The 15694-nt window shown below is 50.6% G+C and overlaps 1 protein-coding gene across 1 annotated transcript in view; it reads right to left on the bottom strand.

The window, feature by feature from the left end:
• The window catches only part of NEURL1B (neuralized E3 ubiquitin protein ligase 1B), a 35245-nt gene extending 24818 nt beyond the window's left edge, over nucleotides 1–10427 (bottom strand). The window contains exon 1 of the mRNA XM_053956953.1: nucleotides 10397–10427. Within this exon, the coding sequence (XP_053812928.1) occupies nucleotides 10397–10427 (31 nt within the window). The remainder of the gene's footprint in view (nucleotides 1–10396) is intronic.
• Nucleotides 10428–15694: the final 5267 nt, after the last annotated feature.

The following is a 15694-nucleotide window of genomic DNA, read 5'->3' as shown; positions in this document are numbered from 1 at the left end:
TGCAGTTAATTGGGCTGTAAACATTGACAAAATAGGAATGCATACAAAAAGATGCTTTGCAAAGAGCTTGGTTTAAAATGAGAAGTGGTGTTGACCTCTCAGGGAGGAATGTCCCTCTGCCCTCTGCTTTGGAGATGGTCATCTGAGTGCTCCACGAGGGTGGGAGAAACAAGCAGCTCGCCCAGGGAGTTGGGAAGGAAATTCTTATTTTTGTTTTGCTTCTCAAAGTAGCTTTTAATATTTCTAAGAGCAAGAGGCATTTTGAAAGAAACACAACCCCTCAAAACATAACTTTGGAAAGGGGCTACTTTTGAATCAAAATAAAATTTGAAGAAGAAAAATGTGAACACGCTCTTATTAAGTGAAAAACTCCAGCTGTTCCACACAGGGCTGGCAAGGCAGGGAGAAATAATTCACAAATAATTGTATTAATTAACTATCAGAGTGTCCTCGTGAGCTGATGGGAGACCCCACACGCTGGGCTACCCACAAAAGGGAAATAATCTGCATTGCTATTAAAAATCTGCCCTGGAAACCATCAGACTGAGGGAGGAAAGGACTATTTTAACCAATTTGTTAATTATGAATATTAAAGAAATCAATCTTTGAAGCTTAGTTCATAACGAGTCAAACTTCCACTATTGTTCTGCTTGGGAAAATCCAACTCTCCAGGCAGCATCTGTCAATCTGATCATTATGTGGTTAAATGAGGGAGAAAAAAATGTGTTCTCTCTCACCTGTAAAAGCTATCTGAGCCTTGAAAATTTAATTTGAGTTTTCCTTTCTAGATTTGACTGGTCAAGTTAAACTAGAAAGATTATTCATGGAAAAGCAACCGCAGTTGGTTACTAGGATACAAAAAATCACTTAGTATGTTCCTCCAATGAATAATCCCAAGCAGAACACACACAAATTCAATAAATTATGAATTTCTCGGTCTCTCTTACATAAACATTGGGGTTGCAGAGGCATTTCTTGGAAGCCTTTAATATAAATCCATCTCTTAATGACTGTGCTCTAGCAAAACAAACAGAGGGGATGGCTGAGCCCTGCAGGTGAGCTGCATCCTTTGTCTAGACATGGAAGTTCTGGCAGCAGGCAGGGTGCCCAGGGCCAGCAGATCCATGCTTGCCACATCTCGGAGCAGACCCTGGAATTTGGCACGCTCACAGGCCTTGGCACAGCGGGTGACGTCGGCAGCAGACTCAGCTAATTTGGAAGAAGGCAATTCTAATTAAAAAAAAATATATATATATTTTAAAAAATCCCCCTTCCTGCACAATTCCACGGATCTGAAAGGTCTTACATAAAGCACTTGTCAGATGCCTGAAGGCACGAGGCAGAGTTTAGGCTGGAGAAGATCTGTTGAGATTATTGAGCCCAACCTCTGAGGAAGGCAGGGAGAAGTTTTCCTGCATCCATCCCAGGCCCCCAGCCCAGCACAAGGGTGGGAAAAGCATCCTGGAATCAGACAGAGCCTGCCCTGAGCCACTCTGGCATCCTTGGAAGCAGCACTCGGGCTCGGGAGGTTGGTTTGGGTTTGGAGGTGTCTGGGTTGTGCACGGGGCTGTGTGTGTCTCTTCCCACCCCTTCCAAAATCCCTGGATAACACCAATCCCAGGCACAAACCCTGCTCCAGGCCCGGGTATTTAAAGCCACGCTACAGGGGCTGAGATCACTTTGTATAAACTTTACCCGAGACGGATTTCCTTGAAATTGAGCCTTGTGAAGCTTCTGTCTTTCTCACCCTCTGCCTTTGATGGCATCGGCAGCTTGAGCTGCTCCTCTGCTGCCAAATCACCCGGTAATTGCTGTTTAAACCTCACAAATCCTGCGTGGAGATCTGCCTTCACCCTGCAGAGTTCACCTCCACTCCAGGAGAGAGCCACCAAATTCTGAAAAACCTGCGAGGGGAAGATGCTCTTTATCTCTACGAGCAAGAGCCACTTAGAAAATGATTTCTGTTTTCGTTCTTGGAAACCCTTTCACTTGGCAGGACAAAATAATCAAGAGGTTTTGCAGGTGTCCTGAGGAAAGGACCACCACAGAACAGCCCCTGAAGGGGTCACAAGGGGACACAGCTTTTTGCCAGGAGCCTACAGGGATTATCAAACCCACCCTTAGCCCTGGTAGTCCAGCTCTACTCATTCCATTCCTAGCCAAATAAACAGAACTTGTTCTTTAAGATCTCCAGTGATAGGACTATTCTTATTTATTGTATTCCACCGAGGCTTTGCATGGCTGCTAACCTGCCTGAGAGTACATGCCCAAAACTCCTGGTCCTGTCTTCTCCCCAAAATTCACTGCAGCCTCTGAGCTGCTCCCCTTACAGAATTTTAGCCACCCCCAGGACACTACACCAGGCAGATCTCGAGTAGAGTTTTGTGTTCCCGGGGGAAAAAAAAAAGCTCCATCCAACCGTGTCAAGTTTAAGACCCCAAGAAACAGCAATTTTCCCTCATTAGGAATTATGCTTTCAAGCTGAGGAGATAACTTTTGAACTGCACTCCGTAAATTCCAGCAGACATCAAGCTGAGCAGCTGGTGTCCCGATGAGAGCAGAGGAGATAACAGGCTCAGGAAAGCTGCTGCCACAGTGCCAGTTATCTCTGAGCTGAGCAAGAGAAACTTGAATGGAATTATTTCATTTGCGCTGCCAAATGGGATAGTCTATCTTTTATCTTTGGCTTCTTCCAGGCAGGGCCTGGAGGATTCAATGTTTGAGTTATGGAGGAGGGCAAAAATCAAAAATCTTCATTCCCTGGCATTTGGAAACCTGATGGAAAACTTTTGCTCAAGGGAATTCCTTCCTGACTGATTGTTTTCCCTGTGTTGCCACACAGACAACAAAAACCAGAGCTTTATTTTTATGTGTCTATTTATTTCTCCCACATAACCATTAGATATTTTCCTATCAGGAGTGCAATCACGGGAAAATGGTTAAAATAGGAGAATTCCTAAAGTACAGAATTATCATTATTATGGAAAAATCCACAGTAAAACCAGCAAAGTTCAAAAATGTAACCTGTTACATGCAACTATCCAGCCAACAACCCTTCAAACACAACTCCATCCATCCTTCTCCCCTCAAAGCATCAGCAGCTCTTAAAAAAATCCTAAATATGATTTCCCAGCTGCACTGGGAAGGCTTTGAAGTGCAGTTGGATGGTTTTGTCTTTAAGGAATCTTCCTGTGCAATTGAAGCAATAAATCAATTTTTTTTTTATCTTCTGATTTGGTTTCCTTACAGCAGAAGGGTGCAGAAAGGAAAAAAAAAGACATGGTTTTGCTGGAAAGGGGGAAGGATTGGGGTCAGATCCTCTCAGCAGGAGATTCCTGAGCTGCTCCATTGCCAGAGGTCTGAAAGAACCCAGGGAGAAAAAACCTCCTGGGTGGAAAGCAAGCCCTGCTTACACAAAGCAGAGGAGGAGATCTCCCTGGACACAGAGGGGAAAACAAATTAACAAGCAAGAAATCTCTTTCTCCTCCCTCCCTCCTCCCCAAAGCCCCACTCCAACTGCTCAGACACCAGGAATTCATGTTCCAGCACTCAGTAATTGAGACAACAGGGCAGCCAGGTCTGAAGGGAAAAGCTGGCACAGGTAAGTTGAAATAAAGCTTTCTCAGTGCCAGTGATTAATTCTTTTTATCATACACAGGGAAAATAAACACAGCCATCACTGAGATAGGGAAGAACACAGAGTAAACAGCATCTCCTTCCTCCCCAAAAAGTCCTCCCATAGGCACAGACCTTATCTAAGGGAGCCCAGGGAAGGGCCTGCCCCTGCTGATGCCCCTGGGGAAAAGAGCTGGGAGAAGGAAAAGTGGTAGAACCTCACTGAGGGCACCAAAAAACCACTGGCCCAGGGCCTGTCCCCTCCAGGACACAGCAGATTGGTGACACCAAACAAGGGTGGAGAAGCTGCCTGAATGAGAGGACAGAACAAAGTATGGAAATCCTCCTCCAGCAGAACTTCCTCCAGCCGCTGCAGACAGAGGAACTTCCCCGAGATGTGCCACGGAGCCAGGCCCTTCCCCACAGCCCTTCCTCACCCCTTGGCAGCTGAGCACACCTCTGCCCTCCGGATAAGTCTGCAGAATTTGGGTGCCAGGGAATCCCAAAAGTGGCCCAAGAGCACCTGTGGAGTGGGGAAGGTGCAGGTCGTGAGTCAGCCCCGTGGTTTGGCTGCTGTGCAGGGCACAGGACTCCAAACTGCTCCCAAAAACTGCCCTGGGCAGGGGAAAGGAGACAAACCCAGGAGATAATAACGTGGAAATGTGTCGGATTATACCCTTTTTTGACTCATAGATGGGGTAACTGAGAGGCGTTTTAAAAACCTTTATTCTATTTTCAGTCTCTTGAGAAGGGTGAGACAATACAGACGTTATAATTCACGCCATTGTACCAATCCATTTCCCACAGAAATGCAAAGAGAAGAGATGGAGGCTCTCACACACCTTCCCCGTGGGGAAATTCAGGTGGGATCTGACACGTGCTCCAGGGAATCTCATCCAGCCTGGTCCATCCTGCAGCGCACCAAGCCCCCCCCAGCCAGCAGCCCCCGGGCTGTCCCTCTGCCTGGCTGTGCCAATTTGCCTCCCTGCTCCTCTCCTGAACCCACCACATCCATCAGGGCAACGTGCACGCTCCACCTTAGGAAAGCCTGCTCCTAATTTAGCTGCCAAGCCGCACAGATAGGCTCTGTAAACAGTGGGATGCTGAGGAGAAGGAAAATGTTTCCTTTCAAGGCAAACCCTGCGGCAGGACACCGGCTGCCCCAAAGTGCAGCTCCGCAAGTCGAGGAGGAGCTGGGAGGCGAAACCCGCTGGAGCTCAGAGGTGCTGATTTGCATTCCTAATTGAAAACCAGGGAATGTGACTGTGCAAGGAGGATCCTCACCAGGGCCGGGAGAGAGAGAAACCCGGCATAAGCCTGGCACTGACTCATCCTTCTCCCGTCAAATAAACATTAATGCCCGCACATTCCAACCTGGCTGCCTGCAGTTAAACACCTTAAACATCCTTAGGCACTTCCAAAGGTTGTCAGATGATAACGATTTCCTCTGCCTTCGGGGAGGGTTCTCCGAGGGTTTTGCCTCCACAGGCAGACCCTGGGGTGGGATTTTCTGCAGGAGGGTGAGGCGCTGACACACAGGTCCTCCTGGCCTGCAGCAATCATCCGAGGGAAAAAAAAAAAAAAAAAAAAAAAAAAAAAAAAAAAAAAAAAAAAAAAAAGAGGAAATAAAAGGAGGGAAAGTGCTGCTTGCCAGACCTCCGAGGAAAGAATTCCCCTCTGGAGCAAAAATAATTAAAAAAAAAAAAAAATAGAGAGAGAGGGCACCTGCCCAGCACTACCCAGCGGAGAGCAGGGAAAGCTCTGGCTTCAGTGACACACTTGGCACTGTGCTGGGTGTGTGTGACAGCCCGTGGGCCACGGGGCATGACACAGCTCCATTTAACACCGGCCCGGGAGGCGATGCCTGCCTGGATTGGAGCACAGTTGTTCCTCCAGCCTCCAGAGCCGAGGTGCTGAAGGCTGAATCAATCGTGCCAGTTGGCTGCAGCACCGTTTGGGGCATGTGCAGTGGTTAAAGAGAGCCCTCAGTGCACAATCAGCTCTAAATCCCAGAGAAGGCTGAGCAGCTTCACAGGTTTCCTTTTGAAGAGTGGAAGAGCAGAAGGCTGCTAAGAAAGCAGTGAATTAATATTTTTTTTCTTTTTTTTTTTTTTTCCACTTCTATGACCTTCTTCCAGGAGATGCTTCATAATTAATTAACTCTTGTACCCCCATGTGAGCCAGGGTGTCCTACCTTCCTTACATTCAAAACAGTCCTGTGATAAAGCCACTTGCTCAAAGGCCACACAGGGAGTCATCAAAATCAGTGACAGACTCCCAGAACCTCAACTCCCAGCCTAAAAGATGCAGAAAAAAGGCAAAATCGGGCTGGATTAACACCTGCAGTCCGTGTTGATCAGCACTGAACCAAACCCAAACCAAAAACTGGTCTGAACAGGTACCTTTTTCACTCAAACCAGAACAACCTGAAGTGGTATTTTGTAGTTTTCTTGAAGTCAGACTGGAGCCAAATCAAACTATTTACTGAACTCCTGACAATAACAAGAACTCCTCCCACAGTGCATCACTAGCAGCTGAAGGAGGAGGGACCAGAAAACAAATCTAAACAAAAGTTCTCCTTGAAGTGAGATTTTTAGCCCCTGGAAAAGGCAGAGAGGTCTTTTCCCACTGCATGGACTTTGCTCCTCATTTCTTAGAGGAGAACTGAATCAGTATTTTGAAAAGGCATACGCAGAAATATCTTTTTTAACCCACAAGCTGTAAATTCCTGCTGCTCTGCCGTAACCAGGACCCTCCATCCCTGTTTGGCCTGGCAGATGGGAGCACCAGCCTGGTGAAGGTCTAAACTTGGGATTTCTGCCTTGTTGAGGCCAGGTTAATGATTAGAAGCTTTTTCCTTAAGAATACAAAATAATTTCTTGCAATGAAGTCAATTCTGCCAGAACAAGCCCCATTCTCCCTCGTGTTTACCAGACACAAATGCCACTCATACTTGGTATTCCTCGCAGTTGTGAGGAAGGCTGTGGGAGAAGCACAGCAATCAGATCCCAGCCAGATTCTAAAAAGGGAATTTGGCTCCTTTGTTAAATACCAATGCCCCTATTTGGGTCAGGACCAACAACTGGATCCCAAGTGGACTGTCCTTCACTTGTGCCTGGGGTGGTGAGTGCCTCCTGTGTCCCAGCAGCTGTCCACCTTCCCCCTGTCACCACGGGGACATGTCCCAGCCTCCCAGACACTGCTCCTCACAAGGGTTTCCCTGGATCAGAGGAATTTTCCCCTCTCCCAAGCCTGCCCTGCTGAGGTCTACTGGTTATTAACCCTTTTCTGAGCCCTGTGTGTGCCTGGAGAAAGGAGCCCCATGGAGAAAGGAGCCCCATCCACAACACCAGGGTCCTTAGTGCTGCTCCCTGCCTCTCTCACCCCAGCTCCAGAGCGATTCCCTGCAGAAAACCAGGCACAGAGCCACAAATCCCACAGAACCTGCAGCTCCAGGCCAGGCCAGGTGCTGCCCATCACCTGCAGGAGCCAGGAGAACACCGTGCCTCAAGAACCAACAATTCCCTCTCGCCTCGCCCGCCTGCCCGCAAATTACCTCGGGCCATGGGCAGGGAGGCGAGGGGAGCAGGGAAACAGCCACATCCATTCCCAGCCTGTGCTGGAGCTGCTCGAGGGGAGCAGGGAAACAGCCACATCCATTCCCAGCCTGTGCTGGAGCTGCTCGAGGGGAGCAGGGAAACAGCCACATCCATTCCCAGCCTGTGCTGGAGCTGCTCGAGGGGAGCAGGGAAACAGCCACATCCATTCCCAGCCTGTGCTGGAGCTGCTCGAGGGGAGCAGGGAAACAGCCACATCCATTCCCAGCCTGTGCTGGAGCTGCTCGAGAGGAGCAGGGAAACAGCCACGTCCATTCCCAGCCTGTGCTGGAGCTGCTCCTCCAGGAGATGCGGGAGCTGCTCCCGGAGCATCCCGAGGGCTCCGGGGCAGCCCGGAGGCAGCATCCGCGTGTGTCGGGTGTCATTTAGCTGTCACCCAGATAAGAGAGACCTCCAGCAGCACCTCAGGCCTGTTGTTAAGCGCATCTGACACATCCCAGCTCTCTTCCCTTCAAATGCCTCCCCGGGAGCTGCCTCTCATTAGCCACAGCCTCATTACTCATTTCGGTGCCGCTCTGCTTGGAACCTCGCTGTTAATTTGACAAAGCCTCGGCCCATTGTGTGCTAACCATCGGATACTTGGCAAACACGAGTTTCCCAAGCTCCCTGCACGAATCCCTCCGGCACCGATAGCGAGTGCTCTTGTATCGTTCCACGGAAATGTGCAGAGAAACGGATGAGGCTGGGCAAGGATTTAAAGGTGCAACAAGAACGGTTTGTTCAAGCACATTTGGGACAAAGTCAGGTATAAAAATGAGGTGTCCTCAATAGGATTTAAAATTGAATTCTGCTGTTTGAGAAAAGCATTGCCATTTCTGTAGAAAACCTGAACTGTTGCTTGTTTGGCTTTTCCAGGAGCCAGGTCCTTCCACATTCCCTCTACATTTGATTGCATTGAAAAGGCTTTTCCTACCTTAAGCTATTGATGGTGAACAAAACCACCAAAGTGATTCTGCAGTGAATCAATTTAACACGAGTAAGCAAATTTCAGGTTAAAGATGTTCTGTTCGATTGTTTGGGTTTTATTAAGAAGTTTCTTCAGCCCATGGGAGAGAGAACAATTCCTCTGTTTGTCAAAATGAGAGTGAAAGTGCCTTGCTCAGTCTGCAGGGCGAAGAAAGAGGTGCATTTTGGACCAAGAAAAGGAAAGACTTAATTCTGACTGATTATCTTGGAGTAATTCTAAACAGCCCTCACATTTATAAATAGGACTTCATCCAACCATTCAGTCTCCCGGAAAAACTTTCTAATTTTCAAAAGGACTGTTCCAAGAACAGTTCTAAACCTGCTTCCCTCCGCAATGCCATTTGGATAATGAAAGACAAACAATCCATCCAAAATTCAATTTCATATGAAAAATTGCTGAATTGGGTCCAACCCGACAAGAGACGTTCATAAACTTCCAAATTGCAAACATCCAAAAGCTCCTCTGCAGCCACAGGTTAACAGCTCCTTTGGACTGTCATTACTCTTGCAAAAAGCGAACTGAATTTGGGGGAAAGACAAATTTCCAGCATCATCCAGCCCTCAGCAAAGGCCTTCGAGTGTCCTGCATAGCTTTGCCTTGCGCAATTTGACAAATGTTTGCAAATGGACCATCCCCAGCGGTGCAATCCTCCCAGACAGCCTCCACCTGGAGGGACGCGACTGAGATTTTCTGGGCCACCAGAACAAACGTTTGAGCTGGGAGGTCTCCATAAACCAAACCTTCATTTTTTTCCCCCCCATCAAACTTTTCCTCTTTAACAACTCCTTTTGAAAGCACCGCGAGGAAGTCCTGAATCACGGAGCTGCGGTGCAGCTGATGTCATCCCTTTTTTTAAATTCACGTGTGGAAGGCTGAGCATGTGGAGGCTGCTCAGGAGAGACTGTTCTAGCACCAGGCAGAAGGGCTGGTACAACTCCCAGCCTTCTGGAACAGAGCTCTCTAGCCAGATCCCACGGCCCAGCAGCTACCGATATTTTTTCTTCGGGAAGTTCCAGCCTGACCGAGGTAACCTCTGCTGACCCAAAGATGTTTCCCTGCCTTTTTTTTTTTTTTTTTTTTCCTTCCCAGGTCTTTTGCATATGTCCCCAGCTGATAAGCCAACCCGCAAAATACATTTTCTCAAAGGTCATGCTCTCCTCACGATGCCTTTATTTGCCATTTGGTGAAGTATTGAAAAAAAATGAAAAACTTCCTTATTGTGAGAGGAGCTAATGTCCCATTTAAATGTAATAGAGAACGAGAGGAGATGCAACTAGAAATCTAATCACTGCTTCATAGCTAAACCACGAGCTTAGCAGCTTTCTTTTGTGCCCTGAAGGTCCCAGGCACCCTCTCTTTGCAAAGACAATATATGGCACATCCAAATGCTAATCTATTCCTCTCTTTATTTCTATATTCAGCTCCCTGGCTGATTACAGGCAGACGTGTATGTGTTCAATAGGTCCTCCTGCTTCTTTAAATAAGTTTAATAATACCCTTTTTATTTATGGGAGCCTGAAGTACAAAAGATGCAATGCAGGAGCTCTGCAAGAGCAGAAAAGAGAAGAAAAGCAAAGTAGCTGAAGATACAGCCTGGCAAGGGCTCAGTAATTCAACACTGTTGATTCTATAGAGACCAACTGCTTTTATTATGCACAGATTCTCCAAGGGAGGGGGGAAAACCCCACAGTTACGAACTTGCAAAGGAAAAGAATCTGTACATCTCTTGTCTAAGTGCAGAATTGGCTAAAAAGGCAGTTTTGGAGCCAGGGCAGCCCACCGAACATTTCAGACCTCGCTGCAGTTTTCGTCCGGCCACTCCGAACAACTAAAGTCCCTCCTCATTAAAAAAGTTGTATTAAAAAAAAAAAAAGCATAACGAGGAGGGGAAATGAACCAGAAAGCCCCTCCAAGGACTCGGTGCGAGGGCTGGGAAGCGCCGCTCCAGCTGCGGGATCAGCCCCGCTTCGCCCCGCCGTGCCCCGCGCTCAGCATCCCCGCCCGCCGCGCACCGCCGGCAGCGAGCGGCTCGGAAGAATTCCTGAAACGCCCGGCTTCTGCGGGGATTGCTGACACGCTCGGCTTCTCCCGGGGAGCCTCGGACCGGGGCGGGGGCGGCACAGCCGCCGCCGCTCGCCCGCAGCATCCCCGGGGCAGGAGGCGCCCCCCGCCCGCAGCCCCGCGCCCCCGCCGGTACCTGCCAGCGTCTTGTGCACCGTGTTGCCCATCGCTCGCTCGCTCGGCGGCGCGGCGGAGCCCGGGGCCGCCCGGAGCTCCGCAGGGCCATGGACAGCGCCCGCCTCCCGCCGCCGCTCCGCGCCCGCCCCCGCCCCGCCCCGCGGAGCCGCCCCGCCCGAGCCGCGGATGCCGCTGCTCTGCCCCCATCCCTGCTCCTGCCCCGGTGCCTGTCCGGGATGCGCCGCTCTGCCCCCTGTCCCCATCCCTGCTCCTGCCCCGGTGCCTGTCCGGGATGTGCCGCTCTGCCCCCTGTCCCTATCCCTGTCCCGGTGCCTTTCCTGGATGTGCCGCTCTGTCCCCATCCCTATCCTTGTCCCTATCCCTGTCCCTGCTCCTGCCCCGGTGCCTCTCCGGGATGTGCCGCTCTTCCCCCTGTCCCTGTCCCTGTCCCTGTCCCTGTCCCAGTGCCTCTCCGGGATGTGCTGCTCTGCCCCCATCCCTGTCCCTGTCCCTGTCCCTGTCCCCGTCCCCATCCCTTGTCCCTGTCCCTGTCCCTGTCCCTCTCCTGGATGTTCCACTCTGCCCCATCCCTGTCCCTGTCCCTGTCCCTGTCCCTGTCCCTGTCCCTGCCCTGTCCCTCTCCGGGATGTGCCGCTCTGCCCCCATCCCTGTCCCGATGGTCTCTGGGGAGCACCCACTGGCACCTGTCGGAGGAGCTGCCAGCCGGGGCTTTGGGCAAGCACGGGCCCGACTCTCCCCGGAGCCCCCAGAGACCCCCGACAGACCTTTTGCCTCTCCCTCCTAGGGAAAAGGAAAAGAATCCTCTTTCTCCCGTAGCACAACCACACCCGTCCATCAGCAACACCTTCCGAAGGGCACCAGCTGCCCTGGGCAGCACTGGGAGCCGATAAACCTGAGCTCCCTCCCTCTCCGTGCCATTTCCTTGCGGGTGACCTTGGATAAGCCACTTTGCATCTCGGTGACACGGCTTCCCCACCTGGGAACTGAGGGAATTAGCAGGAGTGTTGTGTCGGCAAAGGCGTGATTAGTTCGAAGCACGGCGGTACCGCGGTGACGAAGGACACCTCAGCCCACAGCCGACAGCTCAGCACTGACAATATCGGCTCCACAGCTTCCCTCCTTCGGATCTCAGACAGAAAAACACGTTTGGAGCCCCACCGGAGAAGAGCAAGGCTCCCTCCCCTCCCTCCTCCTGGCCGCATTTTGCTGCCCGAGGGGTGACGATGCTGACAAGTGAGGGTGCCAAGCCTTCCCTCCCTGAGGCAGCTTCCAGAGTTTTAGAATTGGGAGCCTCAGAGCTCCAAAATGTTCTGCAAGCAGCACCTTGGGGTCATGACACGGTGCACAGTGCTGGGGAAAAGCCACCGTGTCCCTCAGCAGGAGTCACATCTCTGGATTATCACATAACCTGGGACACAAAAGGAAAAGTGGGAAGAGGGGGAGAGCCAAGGAATAGTATAGCCTGACAGAGATCAGCCTCTGATCTATTATAGAGAAGCTAAAATAACAAGCCTTTAATCCCTAGATCATGTTGAACAGGTCAAGTGTGGCTTGGGAGATGAGAGAGGACAGAAAAACCTAATTTCCAGCATTTTTTCACTATCATACGGATTTGTTAAAAATGGGATTATTGAGTGAGACACCAGCAGCTGTTCTTAAAAGCACCTGCACCCATCTGCTGTCTCCTTAGGTTAGCACATGTCTCCCACTGCCTTTGGTGCAGGAGCTGTCAGAGGGCAGCAGGAGCCCAGTGCTCCTCTTTGGGGACAAGGGGAGGGCAGCAGTGACACAGAGGGGAAAGTCCTTGTGTCACCAGGCAGCGGGGAATAGGAGGCTTCCTCATCGCGGCTGCTTTCCCTCAGCAGGGAGTGGCAGTTGTTATTTTAGGGCTTAAATTCGCCTTCAAAAGCCGACGGCAGCAGGCGGTTCTGCACAGCCGGGGGCTGCTCATGTGTGTGCCATGTGCGGGCTGGGTGCCACCTCCCGGCCTGTCCCTGTCCCTCCTGCCACACCCCGGCCACACCAGCCCACAGACTGCCCGTCCCAAGGGTGTCCCAGCCCTTCCTCCCCCCCAGAACGAGGTAAAAATAGCGGACAATAAAATGGAAATGCACATCCTTGGGACAAAGAGGCTGCCTGCAGGAATGCAACCAACGCTCCTGCTCTTGGCATTGTAAAAATCGAGAGTTTGTTAAAATAACCTTCTTCTCACCATGCAAAACAACACTCCTGGGAAATGGTTCAGCGAGGAGGATTTTCACCCTCCCCAGAAAGACAGAGTAGAACAGAGCCAGGACCGGACACTGAGCAGCACTGCAAAGTCAGCCTGGAGAAAAGCAGAAACTGCCCCAACCAAGGCTCCACAGACGAAGGCTCATTAGCATTTTAAGATTCTTTCTGCACCAGTGAGTTTTGATAACTCTTGACCAAAAGACACTTCAGCAATTTCCTCTGTATGCCTCTGAAGAAATCCCCTTCCCTGTCTGCCCCTCGCTGGCCAGGCACAGCCTGACCTGCACACAGGGCTGTCATTTGCTTTGCTATCTGCCCTCCCATAAATACAAACCAGTAACCTCACCTAAGCTCCTTGCCAGCAATTTTCACCACTAAACCTCAAACTGTTTTGCAGACAAGGTGAGTGACATTATCCTCATTTCACGAGGGATGAAACCAAGGCACAAAGAGCCCAGGAGATTTGTACAAGGGCACAGGCTGGCCACGGGCAAACTCGGGAGCAGAGCTCTGGAGCAGCCACAAAACCCAGCTGGATCCAGCTTGCAGGACTGGACACTTTCAGCTGCACACTGCTTCTCCCTCTGCATTTTCTAGTGCTCCCCATAACAAATTCATCTTGGTGGGATCAGTGGAGTATGATCAGGATAGTATTATGCAAAGGAAAAAGTCTTTGAGAGGCTTTCTGTATCCCACTGATGTCAGACAGCTGCTTCCCAGCTCACTGTAATCACTTCTAAATCTCACTGTGCAGGGGTGTGTACCCAGGCCTTTCAAAACAGACCAAAAAAAAAAAAAAAAAAAAAGGAAAAGAGAGACAAATTTCTTCCTGAATCAAAAATGTGATGAATTCCACTTGAGGTTTGCCGCAGACAGGGATCTGACACAAACCCTCCTCTAAGCACCCACACAGGCCAGGCCTCTCAGAGAGGGAAATATTAGTAGTCATATAAACACATTTGTATAAATGTAATGTTCCCAGAGATGCAAACAGCTTACAAGGAACAACTAAATTTCCACTGATTATTACCAGCCTGATGAGGAACTCTTCTTGCAGCATCAGATGGGTTGCATTGTCTTTGTAAATCCCCCGGGGGCTCGAGTTTTGGGGGCTGAAAGCCCTGTGAGCTGTAAGGTATCACTGGGAGCAGCTGCCATTCGTGTCTCTAACAGATGGCAGTAAATAATGACACACTCGGCTCTTCCAGCAACAGCGAGATAAAACCCGGAGAAATCCATCTGTCTGTGGGGCAGGGAGCCCTCCTGCCCTCGAGGGGAGTTTCCTCCCACCGCAGACCCCAGGTCAGGGTGGGATCTCCTTCCCTGGCCGGCAGAGCGCCTGCTCCCGGCTGCCTCCCAGCAAACAGCAGTTCTGCTGTTTCACTCTCACACCGCCCGGTTCGGTCTCATTCACAGCTCCACTGAAATCCTGGGGAGCTCCCAGAGTTATCTGTCGTTCCCAAGGACCGGATTCCTGCTTGCAGAGCTGTGCCCAACCCTGCTCCACAGCCCGTGTGCTGCCAGCTCTCATTCCCGTTTCACACCCTGCACCCTCAGCTCTGGATTTTTTCCTTTCTCTGTGACTAAATCTGAGGAGATGCTCAGAGCATCCATTTCTCTTCCAGCTCCATCTGCCTGGAGCTCTGAGGCTGCCCAAATCGCCTTCCCTTCCATCACACCTCACCTTGAAACCTCCCCTTCCCTCCCCTGCTTAGCAGGAGCTCCCTGGGAATTCTCAGAGGCTGCAGATGGAAAATGCCCTGGAAAAAGACGGGAGGGGATTGTCCCAGCCTAAAATGCCCTTCCAACTTGCAAACAGCACCATGTCCAAGAGAGTGCAGTTCCTCTGAATGCACATCAGTGACGTTCAACACATTTTCTTCAACAGGTGCTTATCCAGCATGGAAGCAGCAGCTTTCCACGGAAACAATTCCTTCCTCCTGACACGAGTTCATTTCCCTGGCTGTGCTGCCTGGTTTTAGGAGCTTCCCCCTAGAGCTCCAGCCAACACCTTGTGCTTTCTTTCCTCCTCCTCCTGGCTGAAGGGACTGTCCAGGAGAGAGCAGATTTGCCTGATAAAAGCAAATGTAACTCGTCTCACAACTTCCCAGCCTCCGCATCTTGCCTATGGAAGGAGAGTACTAATAAGCCTCTCTCCTACTTGGAGACAAGTGGAAAAAAAAGAAAAAAAAAAAAGAAAAAAAAGCTGTTCCCTGAATTCCCATCACACACATTTAAAGAGGAATTTGTTTAGGAGGGATGCATGTACAGAGCATCCTCCAGCACCACACAAAGCCCTGCTGCCACCCACGCCTCCCGACTGCTGAAAGCAATTCCTTCCCTCCCCTGCTCCCAGCACCAGCACAGGATGCTCAGGGTCTCCACAGGTCACACTCACAAACTGGTTCTGACTTTTTTTTTTTTCCCCTCTAAGAAATGAAGGGAAGCAGGAGCTTCCAGCACAACAGTAGGAAAATCTTGCAAAGAGCTTCTTGAAATGGCCTTGACTACGCAGCGGCTGAAGCTGTTTCCTGATCCTTGCCCTCAGAGCCTGCTGGAGATTTGGCTTATTTACCCAAAACTGGGACATTAAACCACACTTTCTGGAATATAGGGCAGAGTGCTGCTGGGCCAGAGCTGACCCACAGGATGTGGTGCAGACAGGGAAGGGAAGCCTGCAGGGATGGGTGGATTTTGTGGTCAAACATCCAAAGGAGCAGTGAGCACCTGCCCTGACAGGGTTCTCTGTTCAGGGTGCAGGCTGTGACGTGTGCCAGCCACGCAGGGGATGGAGAAGCCACCTCTGACAAGATGCCAGAGCAGCTCTGAGCTGAGGAGCATGTGGGCATTCCTGGCAGAAAGGGATTTTGCCACGGATTCCTCAGCTGCATGAATTAAAGCCCAGGCAGAGAGAGGAAAAGGAAATGGTGAAACCACAGCGCAGCAAAACACAGCTCAGTGTCACTCGCAGCAGCCACGTCCCAAGTGGCTTTGGGAAGGACAATGACAGTCCCCAAACAGCAGCAGAGGCTGCCAGGAAGGGCAGCAGCTGGGGTGGCAGCGA

Source organism: Vidua chalybeata, chromosome 15, assembly GCF_026979565.1.
Source record: "Vidua chalybeata isolate OUT-0048 chromosome 15, bVidCha1 merged haplotype, whole genome shotgun sequence".
NCBI classification, from domain to species: domain Eukaryota; kingdom Metazoa; phylum Chordata; class Aves; order Passeriformes; family Viduidae; genus Vidua; species Vidua chalybeata.
Note: the sequence above shows the minus strand (reverse complement) of the source record. Positions and strands in the feature narration are given on the sequence as shown.